A 16,557-nucleotide genomic window follows, 5' to 3' on the forward strand; every position below is an offset into this window, starting at 1 on the left:
TTGGTGTCAGAGCTGTGAAGAACCTGATCCGGATTGCAGGTGAGCCACGAGGTTTCCGTGAGGTCTGGAGCAAGTTGTTCTCTCCAGCCTTTCTGACTTCCTTCGGCTTCTAAATTGGGAGCCTTGTGCTTGCAGTGACATGGACGTGGATTTAGCAGGACTAGATCGGTCCCTCAGCCCAGTCATACTGACCCATCTTTCTTTGATTGAAACAACTGCTTTGGTTAAGCTCATGGTAAACTATTTCTTCTACAAAAATAACAGCACTTCACCATTGTAAATGAGGTCATAGAAGTTACTGGTCTTCAAAAATGTATGTTAGTCCGTTAAGAAATAGTCCGCCTTTCCATCTGGTTTGGGGAAGCCCTCTGCTCTGTGACCAAGCATGTAAATGCAAACGATGAGCCTCATAAGTGACTTTAGAAAATGCATAAGTTCCTACCAGACTAGCTTCCAAGGCTGGAAAGATCACCTGTTCCCTCCTTTTGTCTGTTGTCCTTCTCTTGTAAATCACCCAGATCTTTCTCTGTCATTTGATTCTGGTCCATCTTCTGCCCACCTGCGCAGTGAGCCCAGAATGCAGGCAAAAGAAAGCAACTTCCATGGAGGGGTCATGTCAGGTTTTCCAACCCAAGTTGACCCATTTTTTTAAAAGAGCCATTCCTCCTTTTACGTGTATAACCCTACAAGCTGGCTGCCTGTTTGTCTGTCCTTCGCCTTCATTGGCTTTAAAGCAGTGAGAGTCAAATGGAAGAGAGCAGCCGCGGAATTGAGCAAGGGTAGCTGGTACACCAGCTCCCCGCAGTTTACACGCCGTTTTGCATGAATGACTTGGAGCTTCATTTTGAATGAGCAAATGGAATGAAAACACCACTGATTTGCAACTCAAAGTAAGTGTGTGTTATGACAAGTGTAATCTAGTTTTAATTGGCACGATCCTTCACAGCATGCTAGTTGGTATCTTGTAGTAATTTCTTCCCCCTTCCTCAAACTAATGAAGTTTTTACTAACTCAGGGGTTTGTTATAGTGCTGCTGAATTTATACGGAATGGAGATAAATGAGACTCTGCTTTTAATGCTAATGCCAACTTAAATGCTGCTTAAGCCACAACGGCAGTAGCATTTCACTCCATATTTTAAAACCACATGACAAAGAAGAAGCTGCCCCTGTGTTTTGTGTCTCCCTCTCAAAGCAAGAGGGTGGTGGGAAAGGATGCCTTATTTAAATTAATTGGATTTGACACACAAACCACAAAGAGAAAATGCTTCATGCTGTGAAATATGCCATGGCTATAGTCCCAGCTTTCCCCAAAAAAACAAACTTAATTTCAAAGACTTGATTGTGCTTGATAATTCCCATCTTCTGAATAAAATGGTGAAATATAAGGATAAAGCAGCTTTCCTTCCATTCTGGCAGCCATTACGTGCCTTCCATGCAACAAGACAGAGAAAAAAAGCATACATTTTTCTCTTAACAGCCCTTTCCCTGAGCTCAAAAATGGATTTCCCTCTAGCCACTGTCATTCAATTATCACCTCGGGAAATGCAGAGATATAACTGATGATCCCTTTAAAACAGCCCGGCAGTATTCCACCTCCTCCCATCCTTCATGTCTCGCCTCACTCCCATCATTAAATGTAACACTGCCGACGTACATTATATGGAGTGACCCTGACGACTGTCACTTTGATGCTGTGCGGAGATAATAAGATTGCACATGTAATGAAGGGCAGATAAATAGGGAAATGTTTACGGGATGGAGCACGGAGGGTTTGAATGGCTTTACAGCCTCCTGATTACTGCTTCTCCTGTCCCCTCTCTTTCTCCTCTCTTCTTTGGCAAAACTGGGCTTATGGGGAGAGGGAGCCAATGAAGAAGAAGTCAGAAGCCTGATGACGGACCCTGTGCTGTCATTCCTACATGACATTTACCTTTGCTGAAGCGGATCCAGACCAAAAGTGTCCACTTGACTCGAAAAAGAAGTGGAGAAATGGGCAGACAGATGCTAGAAAATGGGTTGTGAAGACACTGGAGTTGCAGTGTTGCGTTTTGAAAAAGTCTCTTCTCTCTCTTTTTTTTTTAAAGAGCGTGGAATATCAACACACCCTATATCGTGTGACCTAGCAATTTTAGATACAATATTGTAATGTTATTGGTAACAGATTCTTCTGTATCTAACAGGAGGACAGATCTGTTATGTCCTAGCGCAATTAGTTTCACAGCTTGTTTTGCACCACTTTACCAAGCTAATTGAGACATAAATGTATTGTAATGTAGTGCTGGAATAGCATCACTCCACCTCTTCTTTTGGTAGAACCACAAGGAGGTTTGAATGCTTTTGCATCCATATTTTCAAAATCAATTAAAGGTAGATATGCTGCCTAAACCTGGGCAAAATAACCTTTACTGTGGTTTGTTTATTTATGTATTAAATTTATACCCTGCCCATCTAGGCCGAAGTCTACTCTGGTTCATCTTGAATATGGGTAGTGGATAAAGACTGACTTTAAACCATGGTTTATGCAATGTTGGCTTATTCTAAGTGAAAATGGTAAACCTTTAGCACAGTTTCAGGTTGGAAGATAGCCTGAACTGTCTTAACTTCACAACAGAAATAGATGCTCCCTTGCAGCCACACTAGACAGGTAGACAATGTATGAACTTTATGGATCATTCCCTTAACCTGTCAGCATTGATGTCTGAACGCAGCCTGAGGGTCCCTTGTTAAAATCAACCGCCCAAATTCCATGCTGCTGCTCTGTCTTGCTTTCTGATCTGCAGCCCTCCTTGTTAAACACAGGCTGGCTGTGCTGGATTGTTTTGAGTGTAAGGTCTTCCATACACAAAGAGAAGACAAGGAAGCAGCCAGCGGTGTCCCCGTTGGATCACCAAAGCAAATGTGGAGAATCCCTTAATGACGGGAAGGTGTGTGGCAAAGTCCCTGGGAGAATATTGATTCTCTGACCACATCCGACTTCCCTCTTTGAATTTCTCCGACCGCTTTGCAAATTGACAAGCATAATTGCCCCAGAGGCTGGAGTTCATTCCTTCACTTAAGCGTGGTTCTTCACAGGACGAATCGATGAAGGCTGGCCCAGCTAATTGAGTTCACAACAGGTTTCATACAGGCTCGGTTTAACCTCATCCGCATCTCTTCTTTGCAAGCACATGGAGGAAAACTGTGGCATTACACTTGGCCTTCAGGATGCTGACAGCTGCACAGACGTTCTCTACTACATGCTAGGAACCTGTGATCCAGGATCAGGCTCCCTTAGTCATATACAGGCAGACGCAGGAGAACCAGGTTGAACATGACAGCAAGGGGATGAAATCCATATGGTGTTTTTTTTTTTTTTTTAAACCATTCTATGCTGCAGTGAAGCAGCTGTGAACATGTTCCAGATGTACAAGGCAAAGTGTACAGGGCAGTGTGAAGTTCTGTAAGACCAGATACATAATTTAGTCATTAAGTTGTGCCTGACTCTTTGTGACCCCATGGACCAGAGCACGCCAGGCCCTCCTGTCTTCCACGGCCTCCTGGATTTGGGTCAAATTCATGTTGGTCGCTTCGATGAAACTGTCCAACCATCTCATCCTCTGTGTCATCCCCTTCTCCTTTGCCTTCACACTTTCCCAACATCAGGGTCTTTTCCAGGGAGTCTTCTCATGAGATGGCCAAAGGATTGGAGCCTCAGCTTCAGGATCTGCCCTTCCCATGAGCACTCAGGCTTGATTTCCTCTAGAACAGATAGGTTTGTCCTCCTTGCAGTCCAGGGGACTCTCAAGAGTCTCCTCCAGCACTGCCTGGGTGTCAGATCATCCCAGTTTGTCTCACTCGCAGTGGCGGTGAGGCAGAGCTGTTAAAGGCATCCGGGTGCTCCTCCGCCTCCTTCTCCCACGAGCGAGCGGAGGAGGCGAGATCACCCAGGAGCAAAAAAAGGCCCTGACAAGGCCTCTCCTCGTTGGCTCGTGAGCAAAAGCCGCCCTTTGTAAGGGGCCCTTTTGATCGGCGATTGCCTGTGTTAATGTTTCAGTGGGCTATTGATTTCTGCAGCTGCTTTTGTTCCTTGAATTTATGCACGACGGATGGGCTTTTCTGCGGCAAGCACACACTATGCATGTTTGATTAACGTTCAATTGACTTGACTTGATGGCGGTAAAGCTGGGAGCTGTTTTTTTCCCCCCTCTCTCTTTGCCTCCCTGTTTGTAGAACCACCAGAGCTTTCTCTCCACTTGTCCTTTTGTTCATGCTCCCACCACCCAGGCAGCCTCGGATACCCTCTTCCTAATCCTCTCCAATTCATTCTTACTCCCAACGTTTAATTCCTTTGCCAGACATGATAGCAGTTGATAGGTGAGGGAGGCCAACAGTAAAGCCTGGCGGAAGAATTTGTGTGCAGGATGTCCAGAGCTGAAGCGGAGATGGAGGCTCCCCATGTCTGGTTCCTCACCTTACTTGGGCACAAATAAACCACATTATTTTAAACACTTGAATACTGAAATGTAAAGTCTAGACGTAAAGTAGAACCCAAATGTTAGTTGTAACTAGAGTAGAACTAGTGACCAGAATTCAATCGTGGAAGGGTGATAACATCACCAGCATGGGAATGATTTTTTTGTTGCAATTAATTAAGTACTTCTTTGTTCTGTCTCATGGCTTTTCTAACTTCCCTATAATCACTTTCACTGCATGCAAGCTGTAGGAACTTGGGAGGCAGGAGGAGGGTGTCTTTAATTATCAAAAGCCTCTGCTGTCAGGTTATGTTACTGGCAGGGGAGAGTTTCAGTAATCAAAGATTCCTTCCTCCTGTCCCATGGCACTCAAGGCTTGTATGGGATGAAAGTCATTACACAAAAGTTGTAAAAGGCATAGGATTGAATTAGGACATCTGTAACTACCAAAAAATAAAAAAAAAATAAAACCCTCCCTGTACCAGCAACCTCATCACCTTTCACAACATTACATGATGCAACAAAATTTTGACTGTGAATAGGACTTACAAAATTATCACTTACCAGAGTCCCATTGATGTATTTGATCATCTCCAATTGAAACTGCCAGTTGCATCTAGTTCTGAGTTCTGAGACTGCGCTTGAGTTGAGATTTGGCTGCTAACAAATTAGGACTTGGCAGAGGATCACAAAGGGGTGTGTGTGTACGCGTGTGCGTGTGCGTGTGCGTTCACCATGAGCACACCCACGTGCTTCAGAGTGCAGGGCCCCCCAAATGCTTGGGCCATGGTGCCCTACGGAGCCATTTCCTTTTCTGGCACAGAGGCATCAAAGGGTCAATCTCCAAACCCCTGGATACCTGTCAGCCAGCCCGGATCTGTTGGACTCCATGCTGGCTGGAGAGGAAGGGAGTTCCATCCAACCTGCCTACAAGGAAACATACTGTACGTTGTTGTGAAGCATTCAGCCAAGCGAACCGTGTCATCCTGGCCCTCACGGGTGTGTTGTCGCCTTCCCCCCCCCCCCTTCGCCCTATCCCTCAGCACCTCTTGGTTCCTGGATAATAGCCTTCTCTCAGGGACATTTTTTTAAAAGTGTGTCTCTTAGTTTGTTGCAGCAGAAACAACAAAAGAGTCCTGTGACACTTATAAAGACTTAACACATTCGTTATAGTGTGAGGTCTCCACCGCTGTTGTACTGTATTGTACTGTACTGTATTGTGTTCTTATCTCATTTCTCAGCCAAAAAGCTCACATACTGTCAAGAAAAGACAGCCCTTGCCAGTAGGCTTTTTCATTTATGTTCTGCCTTTCTCCCAAAAGTGAGGTCTGGAGGAGGCTTGAGATTAAAAAACAAACAAAAAACAAACAAAACAAGACCAAAACTGCAGTATACTCTGCAACAAGTGTTGTCCAGAATTACAGCAAAGTGTACACATACTTGGGGGTTAGGGTTTGGGTTGTGGATTTTTTTTAACCATTGACAAGTGAATGTTTTTCTCTGTTTCTGGAGACCCCTTTACCATGTCTGTGGGTGGCCTTTATGATAAGCACAAGACCACCAAATTCACCATCAGAGGCAGAAAACATTTTCTTAAGCGTGGCCTTAAACCTCTTTTTGTGAAGGCTTATTCACTCATCACCATCCTCTCTTGATAGCCCAGTGGAGTCACAAAACCGCTCAAAGTCATTTAGATTTCCTTCATTGGTCTTCTGTATCTTTTTTTTTTTGCCCCCTCCTCAAAGTGTGGTCTTCCAGAGTGAACAGCTTGAAGAAATCTAGCAAAATGGAACTTGTCTACAAGGTGAACGTTCTTGCAAGGGGGAGAAGAGGTGGTGGGTTTGGAGGCTGGACAGCCCCCCCAACCCAGTGATGTTGGCTGCTCTCTCCACAGGGGTTTGGGTGAAGTCGTGCCTTCCTGGTAGGTTGTCGTCGGGCCCGTACAAAACGGTGGGCGCTTTAGGGCAAGGGGTTGGTGCTCCACACGTCCCTCCCTTTCCCCAAAAGGGCCCTAAAACAGGAGTGACAGAGTCTCGTAAAGCTGGAGTTTTCTGTGGTTGGAGAAGAGCCACCCTTAGAGGTTGGGGTGCGGGCCCCCTCCCGCGGCTTTCTTCTAAGCACTGCGCTTTACGATCTGCGGTTTTTCTAAGGTACTGTTGTAAAAGATAACTGTTGTAAAATCTATATTAGACATAGGAACAAATGTGGTTTTAATTATATTCTAAGCAGTGTTTCTCCTCATTTTATTGCATAATAGAGCTAGCGGTGACGGATGGCCTTTGGCTAAGCAATAAAGATGTTTATTAGATATATTAGAGGTGTATACATAGGAATGCTTACGTACATCCTCCAGCCAACGTACATACCACCACCTACACACATCCCCGTAGGTATATAGCTCCCTTTGTCATTGTGATATGGCTGTGTTGTGACTGCAAGCGTGTTCTGTTAGCATGCCGAGCGGGACTGGATTCTGTCCCCAATCCCAGTTTTTCCTGTCTCTCGCCTGCTGTTGGGTGCTTTGCGTTAGTTTTTGCTTTCAGAGGCTTGAAGGAATCTCGGCCCACGCTTTGTGAGCCCGTCCTCTGTCCGTTTGTTCCCTTGCCCGCTGGCAGGGCCCTCCACGGTCCCTCTTCTTTGGCTTGGAAGTTCCAGCAGCTGCAAAACATGTCGTGTTAACAGGTTGAGGTTTATCAGGGACGATTAGATCCGCCGTGGGTTCAAAGGAAGCTCCCCCCCCCCTTCGTCCCCTCTCTCTTGTGGGCATTTGGGGTGTGCTGGTGCTGAGGCCGGGGGGGGGGACACACCCCAACACACCCCTCCCGCTTCCCCTGCAACTTGAAAAGCGGTAGCAGGCCTTTTACCCTTGTGGCTGGCTTGCCGCTGGAGGTGGCGGGGGTGAGATGATGGTTTCTCAAAGCAAAAGATGAAAGAAGATTAAAACTACACGCTGTGTTTTTGCTCGACATTACACCTGCTAGTTTGAATATTGTCTGCTCTGGTTTTTTTGAGTGTAAGCCAGATTCATTAGGCGGAGGAATTATCAGAAATTTCTCTTGGCATGCGCTTTTACTGCCTAATTATCTTAATGTTGCTGTATACAGTAAGATTAAAGGGGGGGGGATAGATTGCAGTAGTACAGTTTCAATACTTGTGACTAGAGCATTGTCTTTAATATGTTTTAATCTCAAGGGTCCTTTAAAGAAAAGGAAAAAAACCCACATTGAAGTCCTAGGGTATCCATGTGTAAAATAAAACTGTTCTTATATTTTTTGTGGTGGTGATTCTCTCCCAACACCACACCGCAAGTACCAGTTTTCAGAGCACAGCTGTATCGTAGAGTAGCCTTGGAGGGCATATTTACGCAGTGGATTCCCTTTTGCCATCCCAGATTCCTAGATGAGGAGCTGTTCTGCATAGGATCTCATTGCAGATTCTATTTCTCTTAACTGGCCTTTCAATCCAGACAGCTCTCTCAGGTGGATTATATAGAATAATAAACTATATAATCTCATCAGAACTGCTTCTTGCTCCTTTGACAATGAATTTTTTTTCAGAGCTGGCAGAAGTTTGGTTCACTTGTCAGCCGTCACTTTGAGGCATCTCAGCAAGCCAAAAGAGCCTTGGAAATCCTTTTCATTTTCCCCGCCTTTTGACCACGTGCATGGCTTGGAGCTTCCTCTCGTTCTCTCCTCGCTGGAGCAGTGCTGGGTTCAGTCCCGTGTCCAAGTGCCACGTTAGCCTGTGCATTACAGTGGGTGGTGGTGGGATTCTGCTGAGGAAGGGCCTCAGGTTTTGCAGTGTCCTTCTGTTATATTAGTAAGAAAAGGGAGGGGATCCTTCACAGAGCTGACGTATCCCCATGGTAAAATGCCCTCCCCTTGAAGACTGGCATTCCTCTCCCCCGCCCCTCCCCCCCCCCGGCATCAAGTTGAAACCTTGCTCTCCCTTCTGATGATTCGGCACCTAGTGGAACCATGCTTTGGTTTCCAGCCTTTCCGTAGACGCAGGGTTCATTGATGGTGTTGTTAAAGAGCATTTTAAAACCTTTCAAAGTCTCTGAATTTTCATATTTTTTAAAGGTAGTTTTGTTGATTCACTTGCTCTTAGCTAGGTTGACTGATCAGATCGGTTGGTCGACGGAAGCATTTTGTGGGATCCTGCCCCTTGAAAGGCACTTTTTCCAATGGGAATTCCACCCCAGGCTAAGAAGAGCCAGCTTTCCCCTGTGTGGACCTCCCTACGTGTGTCCCATAACAACCCAGCATCCTGTCCCAGCTGTAGGAAGGATGAGAGTTGTAGCCTCACACACCTGGAGGTGCACCAGGTGGGAGGCAGCTGCCCTCCTCCGTGTGGGAGAGCCGCATGGGGCACAGCTCAGGAGGAGTGTGTATCTCGCGGGGCTGCAGAAGGTCCTGGGTTCGGTTCCTGCCAACAACTGGAAGGATTTCTGCTGGTGAGCCTGCCAGTCAAGAAGAGACCATATTTTTTTAATTATCAAAATTCTGGACTAGGTGGACATGAGGTGATATAAGCCAGCTCTTTGATGATGTTCTTAGGTGCCCTTATTTCCCCTCTTTGATTCTAAATGTTCGCCGCTGGCCCATTTGGAACCCTTATCTGTTCAGTTTAAAAGTTGCTACACTAAAGCAGACCATATCCAATCAGCCAGCAGTTCAGTTTGGAAAGTGGCTCTCCAGATGCTCCAGAATCATACAGAGCGTGGGGGGGGGGGTGAGGGGCAGCCCCGAGAGGTCGTCGGTCCCTGTCCGTGGAGGCTCTGATGAATAAGTTCTCTTCTTTCCCGTTACTGCCTTCTAAATGATTTTCTCAAGATATATCTGGGGGCAGGGCGGGGGCTGCATGTGAAATGGGATGCGATAAAGCCGCCTTCCGTCAATTTCAGAAGGCATGGTTGTGCAGAACAGGTACATCAGCAAGAGAACTCCCTCAGCAGCTTTGATAACCTTGGTGTTCCTGTCCTTTTTGGTTTCGTGGCTGTTATGCAGGGAGAACTGATCACCTTCTATTACTACTGGAAGAAAACCCCTGAAGCGGCAAGTTCCCGGGCTCACCGCCGGCATCGAAGGCAGGCGGTGTTTCGGAGAATTAAGACCCGGACGGCTTCCACGCCGGTTAACACTCCCTCCAGACCCCCATCCAGCGAATTCTGTAAGTAGGAAGCGAGCAGTGGCCCATCTATCTCTGTTCAGATGCGTTGGGGCTGAAACAGACGGGAATCGCCCTCTGCCTCCAATTGAAATGCAGCCGGGAAAATGAGACCTCGCCTGTGCTTCAGCTCCCCATTCATTATCCTCCACGGTTGGCAGGTGTCTGGGATGGCTGAGCCATGGCTTTGGGGCCTTCTTTTTGTTTGTTGGTTTGTTTGTTTTGTTTTGTTTATTTCATTTATACCCCGCCTATCTGGTCATTATGACCACTCTAGGCGGCTTACAACACAAATATAAAACAGGTGTATATATATAATATTAAAAAAATAGTTTACACAACTAAGAAAATTTCTACAAGATGGCAAAACGAAAAATCATATTAAAAAAGGAGGGGAAAGGAATTAGGAATTAACTGGAGGGGGGAAGGCCTGCCTAAACATCCACGTTTTCAGTTGATCTTTAAAATCAACTTTTTTGGGTTTTTTTTGCCCAGGACAGGAAATTATGGAAGCTTTGCTTTCACTATCTGTCAAGGCTATTATGTTTGCCCTAATGTCCATGGGAATACAGCACTCACTCCAGATCTGTTACCTGCTTGGAATGAAAGCCTGTCTTTTCTTTTCTTTTCTTTTCTTTTCTTTTCTTTTCTTTTCTTTTCTTTTCTTTTCTTTTCTTTTCTTTTCTTTTCTTTTCTTTTCTTTTCTTTTCTTTTCTTTTCTTTCTTTCTTTCTTTCTTTCTTTCTTTCTTTCTTTCTTTCTTTCTTTCTTTCTTTCTTTCTTTCTTTCTTTCTTTCTTTCTTTCTTTCTTTCTTTCTTTCTTTCTTTCTTTCTTTCTTTCTTTCTTTCTTTCTTTCTTTCTTTCTTTGCTTGTTTCCTTGCTTGTTTCCTTGCTTGTTTCCTTGTTTGTTTTATAAACTTTTATGCTGCCCAATTAGAGCTGAGCATTACTCTGGGTGGTTTACATTACAGGAAACAATCGGTGTACTATGTGGGGGAAAAAAAGACATTTTTTAAAAATCCAAAATAATCAAGAGAAAACAACTATGCGGAGAACTAAGCAAACCCAAACCATGGCAAGTATATACAACCCAGCATAATCAACCACAAACCACGTGGTATGATAATGGAAAGGGTGTGTCCCTGCCACTGTCTGGGTAACATCGGGGCTCTTCTGTGTGGCCCATGATTTGAAGAAGAGCAGCAGGAAGCCAGAGAATCCACTTCCCCAGAACCCTCTGCCTTTTAAACGATCCTCAGATCATGTTTCTAGCCATTGTGACTGTGGGGAACTTGTAGTCAGTTCAGAGGAGGTGGGATAGGCTTGTTGAAATCTCAGAAGGCAGTCAGACAGAGCAGGTAAGTGCTTGGGGATGGGGACAAGAGCAGTCGGTGTCCTGGATACCTCCCCCCCCCCGACTGTCCAAATATCTTATGCAAGACTACATCATTTCTGCAAAGCGAAGAGCTTAGATTTCCTTGGTTCAAAGGCATTTTTCTTGTGAAGCACGGCCCATTTAGTTCCCTGTTTTCCGCTTCTCAGCAAAAAGCTCCCAGAATGTCGGACCTAAGATTTAGAAACAAATAAAGCCATAAAATAAAGCAGAACCACAAAAAAATACTAGGGGCACAGGTTTGAAAATACACACAGCAAAGAAATAAGGAAGGGACTGAAACGAAGACTTTGGTCTGTATAAAAAGTTTGATCAGCAATGTCTGTCCGAAGATAGGGAGGGAGAGAACAAAATGCAGGTTTTAGGACAAGAAATGAATGACACAAGGCCTTAGAAGGTGCGACTGAGAAGGTCCTGCCGGTGGACCCTCCCAGTGTAGATCTTTACAGATGCGGACGGTGTCTAAGCATTCTGAAGGTTAACCCACGCTGCTCATGGGTTTAACGTTTTGGTCTGGAACCAAATTGGAAGGCACTATAGCCGGAAATGTGTATCATTAGGCATGCTCCCTCGTCTGGAGAAGTGTCCTGCCCTTGTGGATCACATCCACTGTAGAAGACAACTGGCCGTGGATGTCACAGAAGGGTTTTGTTTTGCCCTGTGAGTTCCATGAGTAAATGGGCCACCGATTATGCATAGGTTCTTGGCCGTTTCCCAGTCCCACTGCTGGCCATGACTGGCCCAGGGCAGATCTTGCAGCTGTTGTGGGACAGGCAAGGGGGCAAGGGGGGCTGTGGATTGGAGCCCACCTCCTCAGGTTCCTGAAGCGGTCTCCTCCTCTGGCCATTTCCCAGGGGAACGAACGAGGAAGGGCAGTCGTGAGCAAGGGGGCAAAAGAAGTGGGCCGCTTCCCCCCTTGCCTTTCTCCCTGCGCGCGGCCTTTGTATCTCTACCAGCTAAGATGAAACACGCCACGCATCTGAGGGAGCAAGTTCTAGCTCATGAAAGAGACGGCCTCAATAAATCTGGGAGTCCTTATGGGTGCCTTGAGATGCTTTCCCCCTTCGTTTCTCTAATGAATGGCTATGTGGTTGCTGCTGATGGCAGAGTAAAAATGTGAAAGAAAGGGGAAAAGTCCTGACTCATTGATTTGCTCTTCTCCCTCCTCTTCCCCCCACCCCCACCCCTCCGCCCTTGCGCACTCAGTGGATTTGAGTTCAGCCAGCGAAGATGATTTTGACAGCGAGGACAGTGAGCAGGAGCTGAAGGGCTACGCCTGTCGCCACTGCTTCACCACCAGTACGTACTTTTGATTCGCCTTCAAGTCTCCAGCAGCCTCTCTCTCCCCCCCCCCTTTTATCATCTTGCCTTAGGTCCCAGTCGCCAGTTTGCCAGCAGCTCTCCAGACCCCCTGCCGGTCTCAGACGAACTTGTCTGACAAAGGAGCCTTCCTGGACTACATTTCCCAGCATGCCCCAGCTGCCAGATCCTGGGAGTTGTAGTCCAGGGCAGCCCATGTGGTTTCTAAGCTCTGGATTCAGACCTGTTTGCTTTCCTAGAGCTTGTTTCAGATGCTCCAATCTCCCCCCCACACACACACACAAACAACACCTACATTCCAGCCGTGAGCCTTACAACCACCTGGTAAAGCCAATGGGAAGCGCTGTTGTTGCTGGGGCTCTCGTTCAGAGCAGTATACACATGGGGGGGGCATTGTTCCGCTAGTTCTGAGGGTGCTAAATCCTCCTGCTGACGCCTCCTCCCTGATCACGCAGCCTCCAAGGACTGGCACCACGGCGGGCGGGAGAACATCTTGCTGTGTACCGACTGCCGTATCCACTTCAAGAAGTACGGGGAGCTCCCGCCCATCGAGAAGCCGGTGGACCCGCCGCCTTTCATGTTCAAGCCTGTCAAAGAGGAAGAGGATGGGCTCAGCGGGAAGCATAGCATGAGGACAAGGCGGAGTAGAGGCTCGGTAAGCTGCCTAAAATCCTACGCTTCTGTTTCCCCCTCCCCTTTTTGGGGCCTTCCAGAGGTTCTAGAGCAAGTGGTTCCCAGCCCTGAGTCCCCAGAGGTTCTTGGACTACAACTCCCAAAAGCCTTAGCCACGAGCTGCACTGGCCAGGACTGCTGGGAGTTGTAGTCCCACAACATCTGGGGACCCAAGATTGGGAGCCCTGGTTTCTTAGACTCCAGCTCTCACTAACCCACATCAGTGGCTGTATTGATTAGGAATTGTCAGCTAAAACATCTGGAAGGGGGTCAGTTGTCCCCCCCTCCCTTGTTTTAGGCAGGATGGAGCCTCCAAGCAGGAGGCTAAATATAATAAGCTTCCCTCCCCCCGAAGTGGGTACTATTTGGTGGTTGTTCTTTCTGCCACATTTCGGTGTGCTGCAATGAAAATGATCTTAAACTCTAAACCGAGAGGGTCCTGCTTCCACAACCAACACTAGTTCCCAACTAGTAATCTGCCACAGACTTTCTAAACAAAAGATGCTGCTGAAATCAAGCGAGCCTAGGAATCTTCTGCCTGAAAGCTGTGATATGTGTTGGCTGGCATAGCTGAGCTAAAAAGAGACTTCACCCCCTTGATTTGCAACCTTCAAAGTTGTTAATTCCATATGCATATTATGGTTATCCCATCACTCTGTAAATACTGTGAAATTATTTATAATGCACGCACATGCCGATTTAGACTCTAGCAATTAACGCAGGCTCTTGTGACCTTTTCCTGTCCTCTTGCCAAGAGACGACCTCCCCCATTACTACTAACCTTCAGTGCAACCCATCCACCTGTTACAAGAGCCAAGGGGGTAGAGAAATTCAAAGCACTTACTGAAAGAACACCTCGCTTTTTACAGAGTTAAGGCCACCATTCTGTCTAGCCCAGGACTGCATCTCCCACAAACCCTAGCCACACAGCAGGTGGTGGAGGCTTCTGAGAACGGCAGTCCAAGAACCCCCCCAGGTGACCCGAGGCTGGGAACGACTGATCGAGCCCAATCGATCGAGTCCTGCTGGCTGGCCATGTCTCTTTTGGGGCTGTGGCACCCACCTGCCTTCTTAGCTCTTCTTAATCGAAAAGGCTGGAGATGGAAGCCGGGACCCATGGCCTGCAGCGTGGGCACTCCGCAGTCAGGCCACTCATCATAAGGCCCTCTTTACGTGGAATCTCTGCGCAGGGCTAGAGGAGGTGCATCCTTTGCGTGTACCCTGGAACTTTTCAGAAGGTCTGTATAGAGGCAGGTCTTCCCTCCGCAGTGACGTGGGCATGCAGCACGCCGTCCGTAGGAAAGGAAGACGAAGGAAAACTCTTGAGTCCACTTTCTCGTTAAAACTGATTAGTCGTCAGCCAGTGCATTTTTCTCCTCCTTTGCCAACCTGGCCCCGTCTCTGTCGCATGAAGGCTCCTGCCAACCCTGGGTTGTGCTGACAGCTCTACAATTTCTATGATCTTTAGCAATCCAGACAGCTGCTGTGTTAGAAAAGGGGCAGATGAAATAAATGGTGCTCATGCTTGCTGTAGAAATCATCCTTGATACAACATGGAGGCGATTTTTTTTTTTTTTACATTATGTCCTCCTCTTCCAGCCTGCTTTTTTCCAGGTAGATGCTCTTGGATTATTTCAGCCTCTTCTCCAGGGAAGACAGCTGTGCCATTGCGTTTAATAAAACGTTATAAGTCTTCAGTGTGCGTTAGCAGCCCTTAGCTTGAGAGAAATCTAAAAACAGGGGGTCCTTCCCGGAATGGCACATGTGCGTCAGAAAGAACACAAAACAAGACAGCATTTTCACGTATCAGTTTTCCAGCAGACACTAATAATAACTCAGAACAAGAACGTGGCTGGGTTTGCTGCTTCTTGGCATGAAGAGAAGAGTCAGAACTAATTGTCTTCTAAAGCAAGGACTTGTCGGGATTTACCCGGTGGCTGCAGTTAGCACAGTTTACCTGCATCATGTGCAAGATGGTGCTACCAGCCCCACTCCTGTGACTTGTGTGATAGTAGGTAACATGTGGCCTTACAGATGTTGGTAGAAAGCCACTCTCTCTTCATCCTGCACCACGAGGAATGCTTACTAGGGCTGATGGGAGTTGCAATCCAGCTATGTAATAGAGTAGGACCATAGTATCTGTGGAGGATCAGTTTGAAACCCAACACACACACACACATCCCCGCCCAGATGCAAAAGAAATGTGGAAATATCAAATGCCATGCTTTGCGTGGTCTCTGCCTCCCTCTAGTGGCCAGTTTTGGTAAATTCTCCTAGAAATATATATAAATGCACATTTCTGTTTTTTTTTGTTGTTTTTTTTTTTTAAATCTAGTATTTTCAGCCAGCGGGTAAGTGCATCAGCGGATGATCCTGCAGGTGGTGGTGGGGGGTTGTCTTTCAATACTGGCCAATGGACAGTAGAATCAGAAACATAGAAAAGTGAAGTTGGAAGAGGCCGACAAGGCCATCAAGTACAACCCTCCGAAGGGAGCTCATGGTGTTCTGATGGTCAGAGCCAGACTGGGGCAAATCTTGTGTAACCCTGTTGAAATCAATGGGACCTGTGATGCTTGTACCTAATTTGTCCCACTGATTCCTAGAGGACTGACGCGTCGCTCCTCTTGCTGGGCTCCAGCCACGATGTTTCGTTTTTGGAAGCTCAACCATAAACGAGGGCTCCCTTTGTCACGCTTTCCTGTATCCCTTTTTTCACACCAGCAGATGTCTGCACTACGAAGTGGCCGTAAAAAGCAACCCACCAGCCCCGATGGCAGAGCGTCCCCCATCAACGAAGACATCCGGTCCAGCGGCCGCAACTCTCCCAGCGCGGCCAGCACCTCCAGTAACGACAGCAAGGCCGATTCGGTGAAGAAGTCATCAAAAGTAAGTTGAAGGAGAGAGACCCTCGGGCCCATCTCAGAACTCGCTGGAGGCCAGTCAAGGTCTGACTTGTCCGAGCGGACCCATCGGCGTTTGAGCCAAGACTTTCCCTTCAGAGTCCTAATGCTGCATCTTTAATGTATTATTCCCATTTGTAGCCCACCTTTACTCAATTTGGGGTGAGGCACATGGCTCTCTTCCCCCCCACACACACACTTTTGTCCTTGGCTGCAACCTTGCAGAACCAGACAGGCTAAGAGAGATTGAATGGCTCACGTTTTCTGCCTCTTCCTCCCCGGTGACGTTACAAACACAATCTGCAGCGCTTTGCATCCGTGTGAAGCCTTCCCCAGGGGGATTGCAAAAAAAAAAGTGTGTTCCCCTGGCCACTTCCTCGCTAACCGTCCTGTTCCTTTTCTGTTTGTGGCAGAAGATCAAAGAAGAGGCCTCGTCTCCTCTCAAGAGTTCCAAGAGGCAACGAGAAAAGGCAGCTTCCGACACGGAGGAGCCGGACAGAATCAATGCCAAGAAAACCAAAACGCAGGTAGGTCCTCCTTCCTGGTAGGCTGCCAACAGCCGAGAGAAGACTGTGCGGGTCTCAGAGGGTTACTCGCCTTGGGTGACTTGCTGGCCATCTGTGAAGTGCATTTCTCTCCTCCTCCTCCTCC

The 16,557-nt window shown here is 47.1% G+C and overlaps 1 protein-coding gene across 7 annotated transcripts in view; it reads left to right on the forward strand.

Moving 5' to 3' along the window:
* Window positions 1–16,557, forward strand: part of RERE (arginine-glutamic acid dipeptide repeats) — a 266,304-nt gene that overhangs the window by 236,431 nt on the left and 13,316 nt on the right. For 5 of the 7 annotated variants that reach the window (XM_078379232.1, XM_078379236.1, XM_078379234.1 and 2 more), the window contains 5 exons: window positions 9,462–9,624; window positions 12,221–12,313; window positions 12,790–12,989; window positions 15,728–15,892; window positions 16,320–16,433. In XM_078379232.1, the coding sequence (XP_078235358.1) occupies window positions 9,462–9,624; window positions 12,221–12,313; window positions 12,790–12,989; window positions 15,728–15,892; window positions 16,320–16,433 (735 nt within the window). The remainder of the gene's footprint in view (window positions 1–9,461; window positions 9,625–12,220; window positions 12,314–12,789; window positions 12,990–15,727; window positions 15,893–16,319; window positions 16,434–16,557) is intronic. The other 2 variants (XM_078379235.1, XM_072977592.2) reach the window with 1 other exon arrangement.

The sequence above is a fragment of the Pogona vitticeps genome, chromosome 7, assembly GCF_051106095.1.
Source record: "Pogona vitticeps strain Pit_001003342236 chromosome 7, PviZW2.1, whole genome shotgun sequence".
Lineage (NCBI taxonomy): Eukaryota > Metazoa > Chordata > Lepidosauria > Squamata > Agamidae > Pogona > Pogona vitticeps.